The 22,044-nt window shown below is 46.9% G+C and overlaps 1 protein-coding gene across 21 annotated transcripts in view; it reads right to left on the bottom strand.

The window, feature by feature from the left end:
* Window positions 1-22,044, bottom strand: part of LOC118227027 (transcription factor SOX-6-like) — a 188,160-nt gene that overhangs the window by 64,725 nt on the left and 101,391 nt on the right. For all 21 annotated transcript variants that reach the window (XM_035417094.1, XM_035417103.1, XM_035417091.1 and 18 more), the window contains 3 exons: window positions 20,748-20,837; window positions 5,531-5,703; window positions 3,784-3,852 (listed from right to left, as the gene is read on the bottom strand). In XM_035417094.1, coding sequence (XP_035272985.1) covers window positions 3,784-3,852; window positions 5,531-5,703; window positions 20,748-20,837 — 332 coding nt within the window. The remainder of the gene's footprint in view (window positions 1-3,783; window positions 3,853-5,530; window positions 5,704-20,747; window positions 20,838-22,044) is intronic.

Raw genomic sequence — 22,044 nt, 5'->3', positions numbered from 1 at the left:
AATTAGAAAAAAACCATATGAAAGAGGAAACTTCAGCCCCAACGCTAAAATAGGCCTGATTTGTTGCTATTGGGGGGGGGGGGGATATGGAGTGGGCGTAATTGTCAAGGAGACGGCCTTTTTCATAAACAGTCCAATCTGAGCCGGCCGCTCTGCTTGACTGGGGCAGAAACTAAACAAACCCGCAGGACACGGCCCTGCCACAGCACAGCACGCGTCTATTTTCTGCTCGTCTGTGGAACTCCGTAGGCCTTCATGGTCTCGTTTGGCTGGGTTTCGCGAACCTCTCTTACGTAAGAGCTGTTCTGTCCCAAAAAAAAAAAAAAAAATTTAAAGACTTCTGTTGCACATTGTCTACTTTATAACATTTGACACTAACTGCCCTGAGTCCTTCTCTCAATTTCTATTGGCCCTTTACGTTTGTATTCAAATCGGTGTAATTCTTTCCCCTGCATGGAGTTAGATATTGTACACGCAGTAGGAAATTTAACAAGAAGAAACGCAGAGGGGATAAAAAGAGGAAAACCTTGAGCTTAAACTTGTGATAAGCTCCAAATGGAGAGATCAAAACATCTGCTATCTCAAAAAACAAGCAACACTATAATCCTGAAGGACAAAGACTCAATCTCTCTCTCTCCCCCGTCTCATAAACAAGAAAGGATGAAAGGACAGAAGGCCACTCAAAGGGATCTCTTAAACCGGACAGTGCTGTGTTCCAGATACTTCCGTCCTTCCTCACCCCCTCACAGCCCCCCCCACCCCCCTCCTCCAGCCTGATCTATCATAGACCCCCTGAATGGGGAGTGTTATTAGGGGGTTTTGTCTCTCAGTTCTAGTGGCTTCATTTGGACCTTTCCTCTCCGGTTTTTTAGGAACCAACGGATGTGCTCGGTTACATCACAAATAAAGTTTGTAACGCAGATGCCCCTACAGCCAAAATAACACACGCATGCACAGACACACACACACAGACACTCATGCACACACACACACAGACACAAACACAAACAGACACAGACACAGACACAAACACGAACACACACAGACACAGACACAGACACAAACACACACACACTTACACAGCCATGTGACCCGCTCCGGGCTGCTGTTTTACCACTTCACTACTGCAGGGCTGAAGGCTCTTTAGGAGCAGTAATGAACTCCAACTTGTTGTTTATTAAAAGGACCGGCACTTTTTTAAAGGGAAAGCTCTAATTTACACAGCGCACCGCTGCTGTGTATAACAACTTCCTAGACCACAGACAGTCCATTTAGGGCCTGTGAAAAAAAAAAAAAACCAAAGAGCTTCCTTCCCCTGTGTCCTTTTGGTTCACTGTCTTTATGGGCAGTGAGCAGGCTAGGGGAAGACACAGTGAAAGTAGGTCACAAGGAGAGAGAACAGCGCAGAGAAAAGATTTTACGCAACGGGTTTGCCACGAGGTAAAACCCCAAACAAAAAAGATTCTGAAGACGACCGGGAAGCGTTTACGTTCGGAGAGTCAGAAAGAAAAAAGAAAAGAGGAGAGAAAAAAAAAAAAACAAAAAAAAAACTTTTGGACAGGCAAATGACACGGTTGCCTTTTATCTGCCGGGCCTGTACTTTAAGGCCCCTGGCAGTCTCGCCCTGATTAACGCGCGGAGCTGGTGTAAACGAGACGTCTCCAACTGAGGCGAGCAGATGGAGGAAGTGCGCCGGGCCCTGTGTTTAATTGCAGGGGTCACATTCCGATAAACAGCGCTCTGGCAGGCTGGATGATCACAGGGAGATGTCACCCCATCGCCAGGGGGGCGGGGCGGGGGGGACTTTCTGCAGACATGGCTTTCCTGAAAGAGGGGGGGGGGAACAGTTTGGAACCAGCGGGTCAAAAAGAGATCTCAACTCTTCTGGGCCCCCATATGCTGGCTGCGCCATTCCATTTTCGGCCAATCACGGCCCTCTCTCTCCCAGCCAATCGGAGCCCGTACTCCCGGCCAGACACACAGTGGGGACAGTGTGCGGAGGTGGTGGTGCGCAGTCACCGCACACAGGGGCTTGCTGTACCACAGGGCCAGGGCCAGACTACAGGGCCCTTTCTCCCACAGGAAGTGCACTCCAAAGAGACTTTGCATTCCAGCGCTGAACCGCACCCTTGTACAGGAGGACGGGTAACTCAGCCGAGCGGAGCTCGCCGTGACGCATCAGGGACTCGCCGGGGCCGTCCAAGCCGCACGGCTCCCCGTCTCTGTCACGCGGCACGCCGGCCCAGAACGACCGGGGGTCAGAGCCTCCAAACGCTCATGTTCGGGGGACAGAGCAGAAAATGTCATACGGGGGGAGGGGGGGGGCCTGTGAGAGCAGACAGGCCCGTTCCCCGTGTCAGCTGAAGTGACGAGGCTGTCGGGGGCGGAAGGATACCGCTGGCACGGGCGCGTGGTGCGCCCTCGTGTCTGAGGCAGGTTGGGGCCGGGCGATGACCCTGACCGCAGAGGCGGGTCTGTCTCCGGCGCTCAGCCTGGGTGGTCTGAAAGCAGGCCGTACGCGTCATACGACAGGATGCCTAATAATACCACAGGACCTCACAGCCGACCGCTCTCCGCACCCCACGCACACCGCTCGCCACACAGGAAACAGCCTCACCTACACACAGCGGCTCACCACCTCAGCCACTTCCCCATTGGCTACTTTAAAATTTCTCTGACCATCGGAGCCATTTCCCTATTGGCTATTTTTAATTTCTCTGACCATCGGAGCCATTTCCCTATTGGCTATTTTTAATTTCTCTTTATGCAGACACACACTCGTCACCTCTCCCCGCTCGCGTCTGTTCTCCACGATCACTTAAGGATAAAGGAGTAAGCATCTCCTCTGGAGAACACAACAGCATCAAGAGATGCGATGATGAGGACAGGCCATTCAGCTCATTATTTTTTAGGGTGGCATCGAGAGCAATCTGGCACGGTGAAATTCTGCTGCCACTATTTCAAAGATACCCCGAGACCACACGTACAATATAAACTGACCTGATCTAAAAAAGAAAAAAAAAGGAAACATTTTTTAATTAAAAATAGCATCAATACGTACAATATAAACTGACCTGATCTAAAAAAGAAAAAAAGAAAAAAAAGGAAATATTTTTTAATTAAAAATAGAATCAATACGTATTTTACATTTTTTAAATTCTTCAACATTGCTCGAAACGAGAAATTACTGAGGCATGTCTGAGCACCTTCAAAATGACTTTCACTGGAAACACGCTCAGATGCGCAAATGAGATGAAACATTTTTTGATGGTTGGGCTGTGGCCTCACTGCTGAGATGCCCCGCCCCACGGTTTGCCCAGGAGGGCACTCACTACCCTCTCTCAAACGCCACGCCCTCAGGCGCTTCCCCCAAACATGCAGACGTGGCTCCTTAGGTGTTGTTATATGTGCTCTTTTTTCCCTGTTAATTAGGAAGTGCTAATTATTCCTCAATTATGAATAGCCAATTATCCTGTAAGTGGGGATAATGACACTGCACATATGACAGCTAGAGTGACAGGTGTAAAGGTTATTTTTACTTCTGAAGAGAAACGCACCGTTTCAACCTAAGAAGGCGCACCGACAGAATCACAACAGCGCCAGACCAACTGAATGACTCGGCTCTGTAGCTTCGACCGGCGGGGTCACTGTGTGTCGCAAATCACAACAGAGGGAGGCTGTAGTGTCAGGGTTTGGGCGGGGTTAGAGCACAGCACAGACAGCACAAGGGGGCAGAGATAATGGGGGTGGGGGTGGGGGTGAAGAGGCGAACGCATCACTGACCTGAATCTGTTGCTGCAGTAGGTTGATTTTGTGCTGCTGCTGCAGAAGTTGCTGCTGTTGTCTTGCGATCTGGGGATGAGATGGGGGGGGGGGGTTAGTCAGGAAAAAGACGACGGTGTGAAATAAAAGAAAAATGAATGAGTGTAAAAAGTAAAAAAGATTTATCCATGATATACAATAAGACCCTACGTTAGACAGCACCTTTTACACAAAGGCAGCAGCAGGCCATAGCGCTCAGAGGGCAGACAGGGGGATATGTGCTGTGACTGAGGAACGGGTGGGGGGGGGGGGGGCGGGTACTGTGGGGGAGATTGACATGTTCGCGACATGACAACGGGCCGTGCGGGCATGCGCATTTCCGGGGGGGGGGGGGGGGGGGGTGGTTCGGGGGGGGGGTCTGAGAGGGGCCCTCTCGCGCGGGGCTGAGTGCCACAGATCCGCTCAGTGGGCCCCCCCCGCACCCGCCCCGCCCCGCCCCGCCACCCGCGCGCTCGCTTCACTGAGCATGACAACCTAGTTTTAAGTGTCATTTGATTTTCATTTTCAAATATAATTACAAAGTGTTCACTGTAAGATATCACTCGTCTGCAAATGTGTCAGGATTAATTTGTGCTGGATTCTTCACGAGTGTCAACAGTTAATTACTGTTTCGTGTCTGGATGGCTAAATGACATTCTAACTTCGGGCTTTTTTTCTTTTCCTTTTTTTGTTCTCCCGTCTTCTTTTCCATTAAGACCTAAGTCTATACTCTTACACATGTTGGCAAATATTAAGGCACATTAAACGTCCACAATCAGTATTCATTAAAAATCATCTGAGCATACAATATGCCACTTCGCCATAAAACACGATTTAACCGCGGCAATAATCCCAATAATAATGTCACATCCTTTAAAAGTGTACATTAATTTGAGATATGTAAAGCAAGTTTGACTCCATTCCAGTGTAACAGCACCGGCAGCGTCCCATCCTGCTGAATTATTGATTGCAATTAGGGGAGCGGGTCATAAAAGCGTTCCAGTTTAGTACAGATTTTCCTTATTCACTTTAAGACATAAACGCAATTCAAGGACTGTGTTCATTTGCTGATTTGAGCCATATGCCTCATTTGTTCGATAGTTACCGCTGATTCAATGCGGAGAACGTTTTTAATGCGGATTTATTTATATGTATTTATAACCATCCGATGCCCACACTGAATAAAACATTTCATTCAAATACCCTCCGCAGCGATGAAACAGCTAATAAATGCATTCATATCCCAGCCTCCCACTGTGCATAAATATGAGGGAAAAGCATTAAAACACACAGGAAGTCAAAATATCCCCACTTTCAACATGTAGGATAACATTAAAAATAAAGATCAAAATGGTCTTAGCATGTGGAACGAATATTAATAAATCAACTATCAAATACGATACTTTAAAATTGTACTTCATTTATGATACACTGAAATGATTAAGTCCACTGAACATGTACTGTGTTGTCTACATGTACTGTGTTGTCTTTTTGTGTGCATTTGATGCTCTTATATGCACTGTATTATATCTCTACGTGGAGCTGTGCACCAGCGAAAGACAAATTTCCATTATTGCCTGCATTAATGGACAATAAAGTTTTGGAATCTTTGAAGTGGTCTGCGGTCCCAAGTGCTGACTCTGGATCAGTTTATTAACTTTTTCCTTGTTTGACTCCCATAAAGGTGATTGAGGTGAGGCTGATCCCAGATCAGCGGCGCGGCGCTCACCTGCTCCTGCTGCTGCCGCGCCAGCTCCATCTGCTGCCGCTGCTTCTCCATCTGCGAGGCGGCCAGCTTCTTCTGCTCGTCGTGAGCGGCCAGGAGCTGCTCCCGCAGGCTGATCAGCTGCGTGATCATGGCCGAGAGCTGCCGCTCCTTCTCCACCAGGCTTTCGGGGGTACCTGCCGGGGGAGCGAGGGCAGCGGGGGGTCAGTACAGGACGGACGCAAGCAACCGAACAAATACGCGCGTGAAGCTGTTTAAAATAGAAATATTTTTAAATACCCCTCGTACTTACTGACCAGCTGAATCTAAAAGAGGAGGTTCATCATATTTAAATTATTTATTATAAAAACAGAGTGCTAATAGGTATCCCTACTGGTTGAAACTTGCTTGTTGAAAGTTCAAGTAAGATTAAGAACTTTGATTATAGTCAGCCAACCAGATAGCTAAGCTGTATTTTATTTCAGCACATTTATATCTGCTTAGCTGATTTGCTTCTCCAGCGTATAGAGCTTACATTTTTACACTATAACCATTTACGCAGCTATACTGTATATTAACGAAGCAATTCAGGTACCTAGTAGTACTTTTATTTATGTTCGTGCCCCACCTGGGAACAGGCCAAGAGTTAGAAACCCAGTTCTCCAAGGATTATGCTGCACTCACTGACTTCCTGACGCAACACTGACCAACACACATCGTCTGGTGCTCAGCTGGACTCTGTGTCTCATGGGCTTGGTTTTTTACAACCTGTCTCAGTCCAGACTTTTCCAGATCATTACAGCCACTGATACAGCCTATCAAACCTATACAGTCGAGCAGAAGTTCTCAACTGAAACACAAATCTGTTTAAAGAAGAACAAGAATAAATTGTTAGAATTTTTTAGTACTTAGTGTTTCATTGAAAAGCACTGACATAGAATAGAAAAACTAAAAAAAGAAAAATGTTCTTTCTCGGGAGTTATTTGCTTATTAATTCATTTTTTAAATTATTTCCTTATACAATAGAGCTGTTATTGCGAAACAATGGAAATCTGTGCAGCGCAACGACACTGGAAAATTGAGCAAGCGGAGCATTTCGACAAAATACCCCCCTTGCACTCTCTGTATCTAAACCCGAAAAAATCAATTCCAGTCACCGGACACAGTGATGGCTAAACAAAAGACCAGCGTGTCAATTCATCGGATCCGCTGAGCACAATGTGCAGAGTCAGTGGGCCGAAGTCTTAGCTAGCCTTGGCCTCTTTCTCTCTCTTTCTTTCTTTTTTTTTTCGCTTCAAGTTTTCATGGAAAAAGTGGTGAGCACACAAACAACTTTTAGACGGCAAACACTGCCTATTGATAATTGATAAGAGCGCATGTTTGCAGCCAGCCAGACAGTGGAACAGGGCTCGCCATTAATCCGCTCCTCCAGTTATTGCTAATTATGTCTATTTCTGTCTGCCGTGAGAGAATAAATGAAGAAAGAAAAAAAAAACAGCTGGTAATTTACACTCCATGGACATGTCTATTACATTGCAACAACATGGCAGCCTTGAAAACCCTCTTTTTTTCCTTTCACATAATGCACACATGTAATGTAGGGAGTTTGGTCAAGGGTACAACAAAACAGCATTCAAGTGTTCAAGGTGGTACAGTGCCCTTGTTGAACTTTCTAATAACAACAGGACATATTTCTCAAAAGAAGCTAACCAATAAAATGTGTTTCTGAAGACCTTGAAACGTATGACTCAAAAGAGCAGCCCTGGAAACATGGATACAGCCATGCAATAATCATGAATGCACTTCTGCAATGAACTCTCAAATAGACATTTCCACAGGCCACTCCCAAAACCCACAAATGAAGGTCTTTCTCAAACACACACAAATTTACTCGCTCACACGTGCACACACACACACACACGCGCACGCACGCACGCACATGCACACAGCAGAAAGGCTTTCTTACTACACGCCGAGTTATTGCATATTTAATTCTCTTAATACACAGTCTTATTGACAAGCTGCATCTCAAAGAGGAGGTGCAAGGATGTGCTTTCCTAAAAGAAAACAGTGAGTGCAGCTACCATGCAGCTCTCTGATCACAGCTACAGGAGCTAGCCTAGCCTGATGAGTAGCACGTACACCTTGACTTCACCACCTTTCGGTAATTAGGTGCAGGTGGCTCTCCGCCATTTTTCTGTTCAACAAAGAACTCTGCCCCGATCCTCGATGACTGCTCGCTGACTTCATTAGAAGTGCAAAGGTTAAATCTCCTTTATTTCCTGGAGCTCACAGCTTTTTTTTTCTGCGACGGGGAGGATGGAACTGAATTGTTCCCGCAGGGGGGGACCAGTGAAAAGGGGGGGGCGCCGGGGTGCTAGATTAGCGTCGCACAATGAGACATCCGCGCAGCCTCGCCCACACTGTTTCGCTCCCTCAACACCCTTCTGCCGTCGCACCCGATCTACCGACGCGGCCGTGGTGCTGCCCCCTACTGACGGGTGCTAACGCGGCGCTCCGTCTGTATTAAAGAGGGATCGGGAACAAAGAGCTCTGTGCTCACGTCCAACCCCGACGCAGGGAAACTTCCTGCCTGCGAAACACAAAGCACTGCCATGACTGCGGCACAGCAGCACTCTGCCATGGCAAATGCACAAAAAAAACTACAAAGGACAAAATGCAGTTCATTCACATTGCATCTCATCACCAAAGGGCCTGACAATGCAGTGCCAAAAATAAATAACAAAGAATATGTACGTTACATTACAGCCATTTAGCAGACGCTCTTATCCAGAGCGACTTACACAACTTTTTTACATAGCATTTTACATTGTATCCATTTATACAGCTGGATATATACTGAAGCAATTTCGGTTAAGTACCTTGCTCAAGGGTACAACGGCAGTGTCCTTACCCGGGAATCGAACCTGCGACCTTTCGGTTACAAGTCCAGTTCCTTACCCACTGTGCTACACTCCATGTAAAAAGAGAGAGTACAAGAGTGAAGAATAGGACTGCTGAATTGTACTTAAAACAGTGAGAAGGTTCAGAGCACATGTGCATGCTGTAACTGCAGGCGGGAGAGTCTCCGGAGTGTGACTGCAACAGGGCCTCCACTGGGCCCGTATCTATCTAATCAATGCAGAGATATCCTCCCATCGACTTACACAGCCTACATAATTGCCTGTGAGGGGCAGGACGGTAACTCACTCTCTGCCTGCCAGGCCCGCACAAATCCAGCACGGACATGCATGTGCTGCACCGCAGCCAGAGAGGGAGAGAGGGAGAGAGGGAGAGATGAAAAAAGGAGAGGGGGAGAGAAAGAATGAGTGAGAGAGAGAGAGAGAAGGAGAGAGAAGGGAAGAGAAAGGACCATGCACAGTAGGTTTGGCTGCTGGCCAGACAGTGTTAAATTTTTTCCTGGGTGTCTCTCCGTATCCTCTGGCCACATCTGTCTTGAGTTTCTCCCAGGGTTCCCTGGGGCCTGCTCCAGTTCAACTATTTTAATTTGACTAAACACCTGATTTATTTTATCTCTCCGATGAGGACGGCAGTTTGTCTTAATAGGCCCTGTCAACCTCCAGCCCCATTCACGGCAATTTACTGGCAGCCCGGTGCGGCGGATTGGAGAGAGAGAGCCGCGATTCTCCATTTATCCTCCTCAAAAAAAGAAAGAGGGGGAAAAAAAAGCACCTAAAAGCGGCTATTCAGTGGTGCTGCATGTGGTTTCAAAACACTGAATTAGCTCCTTCTTCACCCCCACTGCACTTGTTGTGAATGGCTTATCTGTAAAATTGATACATTTGCCACTGATTTTATTAACCTCTGGCCATGCCCATGAAGGGCTGTATTTATAAGGGGTCTGAGGGGCTGGGTCTGTAGCACATCACCAATATCAATACAAGTTTGGGGGAGGGGGGGGGGGTTCCTGAGAGGGGCCTGGAAGTAGGTGTGGGATTGGGGGGGGGGGGGGGGGTTACCTGTGGCTCAGAGACAGAGCTAGCACCCCCAAAGCAGGGTAGGTAATCTCAGAGAGCAATAACTCAAACCCCCCCCCACCCCCCCCCGCCACAATGTCTGAGGGTCCGCGGACGACAGAGGAGCCCCTCTCACATCTGGACCCAATCCCGCCCTCTCGGCCTCCACGCTCCCAGCTTTGATGTGGGGTTTTAAAAACATACAGTTTTAATGCCAGGAATACATACATGGGCCCTGACCAAAGAACAAAAGCAGCAACAAATAAGCTTTTGACAGGATTTTTTTAGCTACATAGTTACAATATGTTGGTGCACTACTGTATATATATTACTGAAATAATTAAAAAAAAAGAATTTTAACAAAAAAACAGAACCAACAAATTTTTTTAATTGTTCAAAAATAACTGCAGTAAATTTATACAAACACACTTCATTCAATAAGTCCATACTCTCTCTCTCTCTCGCTTACGCACACACAGACACACACACACACGCACGCATACACACACACACACGCACGCCCAGGCCCAGCACTTGAAAGGACGGTGATAAAAGCGGCAGACTCACAGAGGTGTGTGTGTGTGTGTGTGTGTGCGTGGCGGTCAGTGTGTGGCGGTCAGCGCGGGGCGGGGCCGGGCAGGGGCTGTGGTACATGCCTAACAGGGGCAGCGCTGTGATCAGGGGCCACGGAGGGACCCCGGAGGGGGGCGCCCGGGGGCCGAGCGCGGGGGGCGCCGGCTCCACAAACACTAACAGAATATTAACAGAGCCCTCATTGTTTTGATGTTGGGCTGCATTGTGGAGGGCCGGGGCAACGTGAGCCTGCCCTCCTCTCTTTCTCTTCCTCTGACTCCTCTCCCCCCCTCCCTCTCTCCTCACCCCGCCTCCCAACTCCCTCACCCTCTCTCCTGTCCCCCCTCTCTCTCATCTCCTTCTCTTTCTCCTTTCTCGCTCTCTTTTTCTTCTCCGCTCTCCTTTCTGTCCTCCTCGCTGCCGTCTCTGAGCCTGCATTCTTTTCTCTTCCCTTCTCTCCATTTTCCTTTCTGACTACTTGTAGGTGACTAAATAATATGTAATAAAGAGATTTATTTGCCTGCCACTTCAGGAATTCTAAGGATCAGTGCAATAAGAATGATTTCTCATTCACATGATAATGTATTACCATACTAAACACATGCAAATAATCCAATATAATGACATCAATGAGTGAAAAGGATCAGCCCCGCTGTGCTTGTGACTGCAGGGTGGATTCAGGCATTCAGCGCAAGTCAACGTTCTACACCTTCTACACCTTCCGCAAGAGAGTCAACGTTCTACACCTTCCGCAAGAGAGTCAACGTTCTACACCTTCCGCAAGAGAGTCAACGTTCTACATCTTCTACACCTTCGGCAAGTGAGTCAATGTTCTACACTTTCTAACCCTTCTGCAAGAGAGTCAACGTTCTACACCTTCTACACCTTCGACAAGAGAGTCAACGTTCTACACCTTCCGCAAGAGAGTCAACGTTCTACACCTTCTACACCTTCGACAAGAGAGTCAACGTTCTACACCTTCTAACCCTTCTGCAAGAGAGTCAACGTTCTACACCTTCTACACCTTCGACAAGAGAGTCAATGTTCTACACCTTCTACACCTTCGACAAGAGAGTCAACGTTCTACACCTTCTACACCTTCGACAAGAGAGTCAACGTTCTACACCTTCTACACCTTCGACAAGAGAGTCAACGTTCTACACCTTCCGCAAGAGAGTCAACGTTCTACATCTTCTACACCTTCCGCAAGTGAGTCAATGTTCTACACTTTCTAACCCTTCTGCAAGAGAGTCAATGTTCTACACCTTCTACACCTTCGGCAAGACAGTCAACGTTCTACACCTTCTGTAAGAGAGTCAACGTTCTACACCTTCTGCAAGAGAGTCAACGTTCTACACCTTCTGTAAGAGAGTCAACGTTCTACACCTTCTGCAAGACAGTCAGCAGTCTACACCTGCAAAAGAGTCAACATTCTAAATCTTCTGTGAGAGTCAAAGTTCTACACCTTCTCCAAGAGAGTCAATGCTAAACACCATCTGCAAGAACGTCAGCTTTCTAGAACTTCAGCAAGAACCTCACCATTCTACACATTCTGCAAGGGAGCCAGCATTGTGCACCTTCTGCAAGAGTCAGTATTCTAAACCTTTTGAAAACAGCACTCTGCAATAGTCAATGTTCTAATTGTTCTGCACTCGTCCACGTCAACCCTCAGGACAGCACGTGTTGTTTTGTTGCCCTGGTTTTGTTTAAGGAAAAAAAAAAAAAAACTTTCTTCCTGTCCTGAATTATGGATCAGCTCTAAAGACAGATAAAAGTTTTATTGGCCAAGAGAAGCAGAAGAAAGACATGAGCGTGGCCTGCCCAGGGAATCCTGACACAGAGGCCGTGTCCTGCATAATGCATGGCTCCTAATAGCGCGCCGCGCCGCGCGCACTTGCAAAGGTGTCTCCTCGGATCCCGTTTCCTGTGGGGAGACGGACAGCGCGTAGGTGCCTCCGCGGTAAATAAAGTGCGCGGGTTCCAGCGGATCTAATCTGTTGTGACGTTCGGTGAGCGTTTATCCCCCCCCCCCCCCCCCCCCCCCCCACGAGCTCCCATTTCAGGGGGGAGAGCAGCCGCACAATAGCGGCTGAAAGGGGAGCCCGGCGGAGAGGAGAGGTGAGGCGAGACGTTGGGGCCGCCCCCCCCCCCCCACACCCGCTCACCTCTGATGCGCTGTGATGTCGCTACATCTGAGGAGGCCGGGCCCTCTGTGTCGGGCCTTTACCTGTTCCCTTTTTTTTCATTTCGGCCCTTTTAAATGTCACAAAGGAGGGCAGAGAAACATCAACCAAATAAGCAGCTAAATAAATAATAGCCGCAAAACAACTGAGCTGGGGAAGGTGGGGGGGGGGGGGGGGGGGGGGGGGGGGCAGCCAGGCCTTGGGGCCCGCAGATAAAAGGCACTTTATAGGGGTGCGATTTGTTCAGTCCAACACCCCCTCTGCCCCCCCCCTCCCTCCCCGTTCCTGTAATCAAGCAGTCTCTAATTTGAGTTCCAAGCCCAGCACCAGGGGAAAGGAGGCAGCTTGTTACTTTGAAGAGCCCAGACTGAATAACGCAGATAAAAGATTGAGCCAGGAAAAGAGGACGGGGGGAGGGGGGGGGAGAAAAAAAGAGGAAAGGATCACAAAGTAGCCTATTCTCTTCCCTTGCCTTTGGATGGGACAGCTGAACCATTATGACTAAGTTCTGAATGACTTTTTTTCTTTTTTTTTTTAAACGGAGGGACACTGGAATTTCTTTGTCTCCCTCCCCATCAGTCGGCCATTGTGGAGCCTCCCGTACGCCGCTCTCCCCTCCTGAGTAAATGAAGGCTCCCCTCTAAATGCGCCGATTGTGCTGGAGGGACGCGGGCGGCCCTGCCGCGGGGCCGCTTCCACAGCGGGGCCTCTCTGAGGCCCGCTCCCCCGCTCCCCCGCTCTCCCGCTCGCCGGCCGGGGCTGCCGATCCCCGCCGCTCGCCGGGGCTTCTCCCGGGACTCACGCCGCTCGGGGAGGTCATCCGTCCCGCGTCCGGCGCCCCGGCCGAGGACAATATTTTTAAAAAAGGGGGCCGGATTTAATCACCGTTAACGGGGTCTGCTGCCCCTTCCAGCCGCGTCTGAACGCGAGCGTTTGGTGAGGCTCGGAGTCTCTGTGAGCAGCTGTGTACTCTCTCCGAGCTGGAGCCTCACAACATGCACACACAGGCAAATGGGCGCTGTCCAAATATTCAATTAGCTTAACCTTTCCGAGCTTTTATACTTTAAAAACTTTCTTTTTTTTAGCTTTACAACCTGTCAGAGGCTTTGTTGTTTTTTAGCGCGTTCAGCAGCTGGTCCCCGTCCTCGTTCGCCGACAGGCCGAGGAGGAGGAGGAGATGCACAGTTGTCGCTGTTTATCATGGCAACAACAAACAGGACCGTGGCTGCCTCCCTCTGAAGCTCACGAAAACTCGTGTGTTTTTTCTCCAGCAACAAAAGCGCAGTGCAATAACCCAGCAGCGCCTGGGAAAACACGATATGACCTATCCAAGAACAAAACAAAAGGAAAATTTCTCTTGTCATCTCAGTGATGTATACTGTGCTCTGGTGCAAACCAGCTGCTGGCGGACTGAGCTTAAAACATATACGTTTCCTTTGTTTGTAAAAATTTTGCGAAACTTCCGACCGAGAGCGTCCCAGACGCAGTCCCTGGCCCTCGAATCGCGCTGCGGGCGACAGCTGTTTCACCTGGCCCCCGCTCGGCGCTGCCAATGACAGCGCGCAGGCTGGGAGGGCCCTGCCAGGAGCACATCGTTAGCGAGCGGGAAGCGGGCCTCCCCGGCTCTGATGGCGGCGCGGGGACGCTGATCCTTTCAACATTACCGCCGCAGCTCGCCGCCAGCCCTTCAGCCCAACGGTCACACATACGCTGCCTTTCAAAAAAACACGCCTTTCATTCCCCCCCCCCACCATCAATAAAGCACATACTGTATTTTGAAGCAAGTTTGTGCAATTAACTCTATTTGCATATGTTAATGAGGGTGGGTGCCAGGATACTCCGCCACACAGTGAAGCGATTATTCGGTTGGAGTTTGAAAGCGAAGCGAAGACACGAGCCTGAAGGCGGAGAGAAAAGCAAACACCGGCAGCCTAGCCTCCAGCAGCTTTTATCCGCCCTTTTAAAAACCTGCATTCCACGTACGCTTTTTTCCCCCCACAAATTTATCTCATAAATTGCTTGGTTGACACTTGGCAGGACACACAAATTCAAAGAGGAAGGTATTCAGTAACAGCATGCTTGAACACTTGTGAACATACTGTATGCCACTTCACAGTAATGCCAGCCAATAATTGTGTAATTGCAGAATAACTCATTAAGATAATGTCCCAACCGCTCTAGTCCACAGCTTTGAAAGAAAAAAAATCACCCCATCAAAGAAAATACAAGGGAAAGCCCAGATAAGACCTGGTATCAGAACATTTAACATTACTGCTATCATGCTGGTGTCCAACAAGGAAGGGAGAAACATGAATATTAAATAGAGTACCTGAATTCATTTAATTTTAAAACAGAAGACTCCATTTTTTAAATGCACTGTTTGATCTCTTACCCACTGTAGTATGGTTGGCTCGTGTCTTCAGCATAACTGGGGCAACCTTGAGTGACAGAACATCCCCCCAAGGGGGTATGCATCTTGACCCCTTTCTGTTTTCATCTAAGAAATGTCGCCCAGAGTTCCTGTCCCTCATCGATGTCAAACTCTAACACAAGCCCAGCTGAATACACAATAAACGGTCAAGGACAAGATCTGGCCTGACAATCTTGTAAGCGGTTACCAAAGAAAGGCAGAGAGCAAAGGGGAATTGTATTTAGCGTTTTTATGTGTCGATGCTTGTGTTGTACATGTGGGGGGGAAGAACAAATGTGGTATTATGAAACTGCCTATAAATTAATAAAACATATCACATGACAAAACAATGCAATAAATATTGCCGTAAGATAATGAAAAAATGTGAGTTCGGTTCTTATGACTACCACACAAAAAACATGATAAATAAAAGAATAATTCTTCCATTGAGAGAGGCCCTTATGCAGGAGAACAGTAGGACCTCTGAGGCAGTGTTTCCCCCCCTTCACTTGGGAATAATATAAATACACTTCCGGACATACTGCTGTACTGGAGACCCTCAGCAGGGCCATGGACCTGGAGTACCCAGACCAGACTAAGCCTGACAAGATCAGAACAGACCAGTCCAGACCAAACCTGACTGAGCCAGACCAGGCCAGACCAGACTAAGCCTGACAAAATCAGAACAGACCAGTCCAGACCAAACCTGACTGAGCCAGACCAGGCCAGATCAGACTAAGCCCAACAAGATCAGAACAGAACAGCCCAGACCAAACCTGACTGAACCAAACCAGGCCAGATCAGACTAAGCCCTACAAGACCAGAACAAACCAGACTGGACCAGACCAGACCATACCAGAACAGACTAAACCTGACTGGACTGGACCGGACCAGACCAGACCGCCTAAACCAGAAGAGACCTCGTTCCACCCAGCTTCTGCTCCTGCACCCTAAAACCCGTGTGCGGAATGGCGGCCGCCGCGTGAGGACAAGGCGTCCCTCTCTACGGCGGGCTGAGAAAAGCAGCACCCCAGCGCAGCGCTTCCAAAGCATAATAACCCAGCCCAGCTCCCGTTTCACCTGGACACAAACACACACTGTTTACTGTTCCTCCATTTCAAACAACAACACAAGTGCTTTCAGTACTGAGGGGAATAGTTTAGGCTTCTGATAAGCTGAGGCTGTCCCTAAAATGACTACCCCCACCACCCCCCCCCCCCCCCCCCGCCCCGCCCCCCTCGGCCTGCATTATTCCTTCTCTCCCCCAGGACTGAAGGACATCGAACAGCTGTTTCATATCCAGTGCTGTCTCATTCTCTGTCAGTACTGACAGAACAAAAGTGAACTCTTAAGAATGACTTAACAATATTCCCAACATGTCTTTCTGTACAATCTGCACTTCTAAGAGGACAACTCTTTCAAGTACATTGATTTATATGCATCTGTCATAATGATTTTTGGTTATAATAAGGAAATCTTGTAATGTTCTTACAATAATGATCAGAGTGGTATCCAATCACCCATTGATCGAATGACAAAAACATTTTAAGATTACAAATGTGAGTGGCTCTGATTAGATGTGTGTTTGAGAACATGGCTGAATACTGTATACTTCCAGAAATTGTAAAATATATTAAAATATCCAGTTAGGTGCAGCTCTGAAGTAACAGTACCATAAACTACAAATGCCAGTGTGCCATTTGAACAGCGAAATACAAAAACTATCAAGAAATAAAACCTTCAAACATCTCCGGGGACGACATCGCTTCAACAAAACAGCTCCTGTGGCGAATGTCACAATGCGCTGGGCCACAGCGCGACGGCCGACCGGAATTTTGGGGACAGAAAAATCGCATTCACGTGCGCAAACACACCAAAGGGCCGGGCGGTGTGCGCCGGGCAGATAGGCCAGGGGCCGCACATTGGAACGTAATTAAGGATAAAGCCCAAGGTTAAATTGAATGATGGTGTTTCTGAGCGAATCCAGCTGCTGGAACAATCGGCGCACTGTGCCTGCGTACAGTCCCCTCTCTGTCCGGACGGGGGGGGGGGGGGGGGAAGCCCGGAGAGCCGGCTCAGGTACGGCCCGACATCAAATCAATCTCAGCTGCGGACCCGCCTCCGCTCTCCCACAGTAAGTGGCTTGTACTTATCTGTCTGCCACAGGACCTTCATGCACACACTCCACCACTGTCAAGTCCACAGCATTAAATAATTGATTATCCCTCTGCAAAGGGGCCCCGATTTCCTTGTATATAGAGTCTGGGCAACCATTTTACACAGAATTACAATATGTGGGAGCCGGGGTGAGTTCGCCCTATAAGGGCGGCTCAGAACAGTTCGTGTTCCAATCTAGTCGAGCGCAGTTTTTTTTTTCTTTTTTTCCCCCCCCGTTCTGCTGCTAAGGAAACGTTTGCCGTAGTTCAGGCGGGGGAAGAGTGAAGGAGCTAAAGGGGAGCCAAAGCAGCCCCTTTCAGCAGGTAAAGAGAATGGAGCAGCCCTGATTGGCCCATGTGAACCGCACGGCAGGACCAGGAGGACTCATGTTCTCGTTTTTTTTGGACTGTATAGCACTGACATTCCGGCGGGATTAGCATTCGACACATCGCGCAGATTCTTTAGCCCACACACCTCCGCAAGGGGCAGAAGAGGTGCGGGGGGTGAGGGCTGGGGGGGCGTTATTCCCAGATTTCTCCCAACACATCACCCCTGAGGATGTCACTACACTTTCCTCAATCAGAAATTTAACAAAATCTGTCAGGACATTTATGACACAAAAGAGCTGGGGTGAGACAACAATAACAGCAAAATCAAATAAAAGATACAAGCAAAATCGCCCCTCTCTTATAAATAAAACAGCCAAATAATAGTAATAATAATAATAATAATAATAGTAATATTAGCACTGCTGATTGTGGCAGCTGCCTGGTCAGACACCGTGTGAAGCTGCAGTGTTACTGTCTCTGGATGACAGGCAGGTAGAGATCTGTTTTAAGGGGGTAACAAAAGCAGATTCAAGCCCCTGTCCAGCCCCCCTTCCCGGTGGCTCTGCGGCTTGGTACTCCTCCACGCCGCCTCCCTCTTGCTCTGTGGTTTTAGTGCAGCGCACCACCTATCCCCGCCCCGCCCGTTCCCCCTGACTGACAGCTTAACTCAGGTATGAAAACAAACAGTCGCCGGGCAGATCTGCAGGGCAGGAAAGGGATCTGCCTCTAATGCTTTACCGCGCGCCGAACCTGCGGCCCGCCTCGCTCCGGATCCTTCCGTAAGCCCACTCCCGCTCTAAAAAGCTGCGTGTGATGATTTTAAAACCGGGATGCACAGCCCTGTACAGGCACCATCATTTGTAACTCGCTTCTATACCTTTACACCTAATGCAAAGATTTATTGAAATCCTATGAAATGTACAATGAAAGAAACACAAAATGCAATGTACTATGAAATAAAGATAGCCATAAAAACAAATTCAAAGAAACTGGATCCCTGTTTATGTCCATAGATCATAGTTTTGTGTATTAGTATTTTTATTTTTCATTTTGTTTAGACAACAGAGACTGATGTTGTTCTGACATGCTCGGACCCGAGAGCAAGAACAGGCTGAGTGCTGGGCATGGGTGAGGCCTCCAATCTCTGCCCTGCTCCTAGGGTCAGTTCACACAGCCCTGTCGCTGTCAGCCAATCAGGGGACAGCGCTCACCTCTCCACGGCAACAATACAGAGTGAGAGGGTCATAGGTGGAAAAGTATGTAAAAGTGCTTGTGTAAAACTCACAGAGTCTGGATTCTATACCACTGACTGAGGAGGAAGAAGTAAAAAAAAAAAAAAAATGTAAAAAAAAAAAAATCATGAATTACCAGTCATTAATTTCAAAAGAGACAGAATTTCATATTTTCCGCATTTATCTTTGAACATCAGAAGAAATCTTTTGTGGCCGAGGAACAATGGCACAGAAAAGAGTCTCTAGGTTCCCTGCACAAAGCCATGCGCTCCAGACTCAACGTGCGCCTGCTCGAGAATAAGCAGCAAGGCCAGCTTGCCAGGAGGTACCTTTTTATCTAGACGTCGGCCTTTATCTGTGACTTCACCTCCATTCATTTAAACCTACAGGCATGCTTGGCCTTTGTATTGATTTTAACCCAACAATTAATGCGGTCTCTGATTTATCATAACACTTTAGATCTTAATCATATGGCATTTTCTGCTTGTGCTCTTTGTTTGTGTTTTAATTAAGGGGACCTTGTGTGTCTCCAGCCCTGAGCTGCTTTTTAATTGGCAGTATTTACATCAGGCAAACTTCAAACACAGAGAAAGACATTTGTAAGGGAGGGGGGGGGAGTGCAAAGAGGGGCCCTTTGAAATGTCTACAGTCATACGAAATGGCATGCTAATTAAAAAGCCAGGGCTGCCAGTGTGATATGAAAAGTATTTATATATGTAACGTCGAGCGCAGACCCGGTCTCGTTTCACATCCACGGTTTATATCCTTTATCGCCCCTGCCCGTGTTCATCTTTGCACCGGCGGCTGACTATTCAAATCCGTCAAATAAAGAAACCGTTTTTTAAAAATTCATATAAAAAGACCTGCTTTGAAAAAGGCTAAATCATTTCAAATCATTTTAACTATAGCACTTTGATCTACAGTGGCATACACCTCGGCAGCAACAATGAATCTAGTTTACCAAGGCATGATTTACTCTCCGCCTCATTACAGCTATTGCCTATATGAATACACAAATACACATATTAAAATGTAGGGCTGTTTTCCGTACACAGGGTGAAAGTAATCCAATAATTAAAAATGAGGGGGAAAGCTTATTTATCATTCTGTACTGGATATGAGTCAAACATCCATTAAAGGTGAAGTTGTTAAAAAAAAAAAGACACACAAAGGAAACACCGTCCAGTAATCTGGCACTCAGACAGAAAGAAAGGGTAAAAATCAGCAGCAGATCTCAGGGCATTAGGTAGATATGAGATGATTATGAGGGGAAGAGTGAGCCTTGCAGTATATTTGGTCGAAACCTGAAGAGTAAGACGTCTGCTTTTCAAGCCAAAACCAAAGACAGACAGAATAGATGTAGAAAATGGGATTTATCTGCGAGGTTTTAATTGTGTTTGTTGTAATGTGGCACTAGGAGGGTAGACCACCCAGAAAGTACTGCCTGGAGGGGGGGGGAGTGGGAGTGGGAGAGGGCAGAGGAGAGAGAGAGAGAGAGAGAGAGAGAGAGGAAATGATGGAAAAAGAGAGTGAAAAACAGAAGGAGAGAGAGAGGAATAAAGAGGAGAGAGACAGAGCCATGGCTATGAGGTATATACAGTATATATGTCCGTGTCTATTTTCTCTCGCTATGTATATACAGTGTGGGTGTGTGTGTGTGTGTGTGTGTGGCAGGTCAGGCAGTCCTATAGACACTGCAAAACAGAAGTATTTAGCTTGGACATCGGCTCCTCATCGAACATATAATCTTCTCATGTCTCGTTTTATAATTAAAGAGGCCAGGTAGATTATCTTTCTATCTTTAACTAGAAGTTACAACAGCTTGGCTCAAAGTACAGCTCATGGCTTGATTAATACGACGGCTATTCTATGGTGGATATACAGTTTGGTTTCTGAGGATGTCGTTATTTAGCAAGCGAAAAATGGACAAGCACGGATAATGAATCAGCTTTGTCCTCGTACATCTGTTTGCCCATGGTCATTTTGATGGCTCATTTCACATTACTTGCAGTACTGTTAAACGACCATAAACAGATACAGCCAGACTATTTATTGTATCAAAATGATTATTATTATTATTATTATTATTAGCTATTCAAATAACAGTGATGTTAGCTCATCTAACATTTTTAAGGAAATGTACTTATTTGTGGAAAATTATTCCCTTAAAATGATTAGACTTTTTCCTTTAAGGATAACAAATGGATCACAGAGGAAGCGAACACTTCCAGACCCCTTCTATCTATTTTAAGGACTCTGGAACGGGATCGATTTATCCTCCTGTGATTGAGCTGTGTCAGGTCCCAGCAGTCACTCCACCCCTGGGCCTTGCAGTACAGACCTCCACAGCTCCTAAGTCCTTCAAGCCACACAAACTTACCCTTTATCTCACTCAGAAGCTCGCTCGTGTTCAGTCTTTCCATTTTTTCTTTCCAGTCTTTAGAGAGAAGTTTTTCCATGCAGGATGAATCTGGAAGACAAAAGAAACAGCACGCTCTTTAATAGGTGAACCCAAACAGCCGAGATTTCTTCAGCTCACTGCTCTGTAGGTTCAGACTGTCTCGGTTCATTCTGCATTGTGATTCCTCCAATGTTTTCATCTGACACAAAATGATTTAATTGATTTACACTGATTTCGCTAACAAAATGTTTCAGCAACATTATGACCCTCTTAAAATGTCTGCTTTTTCAAATTTGTTTTCGTTGAGAGTGGAAAGGACAAAGAGCATCACTATTTTAAAGCAAGGTCTTTGTTTAAAGACATACTTCAGTGTAATTTTCCCACAAAATAACACCGTCTGGATGAGATTTTAAAGGCAACATTTATCTTTTCTCGCCCAAAATTTAGACGTGTATTTATGCGCACGCAACAAAACACAACATAAACAATTCACTATATAAAAGGCATATCTTGTGGCGTCAAATTACTAGTTATCTAATAAAATTAAAACCCTATCAACTCCATAATTATACGGCTCTACCTCGGCAAAAGGAAGAAAGAGAAAATAAAAGGTCCAACGACATTAATTGTGAACAACCCCTTCCTCCAGACAGAGAGGGTGTTATTTCAAAAACCCATTCTGCAGAAGATATAAAAAAACTTCAATCAACGCTGAAAGGGGCAAATATTTCCCTCTGAACTGCACTGCCGTAAAATCAGGCTGATGTCTACTATAGGTTCTTGAAAAATCAAAAGGTATTATTACCATAATTATAGAACATATGTTTTGAATTAGCCAGGGATAGTACCAGCATTGTCACAAAGGAGGGAAAGGTATACATTTCAGTACATGTCGCTAACCTTAATAAATAACTCTGGTAAAACGTGTGAACTATACTAATGAAAAGCACTTGCCGACGTGTTGCTTTCAAACAAAAAAAACCCCTTTGTAATACAGTTTCCAGTGATCTTAGGGTTGTGTAAATTCTTCCATTTACCTCAACATGAGCTCAGAAGAGAGCGTCTAACAAAAAACAGTTACAGAACACCAAAAGATGAGCTTTGTCTATTCCTTCCATCTTTCTCGCTCCAAGATGCAAAATGACCAAGATTTATTTTCCCTTGCCCAGCACAGATCATCCTCTTTTCCGAAAATGTCATTCAGACGCAGAGAAGCAATGCTAAAACGCACACATATCGACGGACTCTTTTTCCCAGTGCGTAGGCTGTATATAAC

This window comes from Anguilla anguilla, chromosome 5, assembly GCF_013347855.1.
Source record: "Anguilla anguilla isolate fAngAng1 chromosome 5, fAngAng1.pri, whole genome shotgun sequence".
Classification (NCBI taxonomy): Eukaryota; Metazoa; Chordata; class Actinopteri; order Anguilliformes; family Anguillidae; genus Anguilla; species Anguilla anguilla.
The sequence above is the reverse complement of the archived record's forward strand: the minus strand, read 5'-3'. Positions and strand labels throughout refer to the sequence as shown.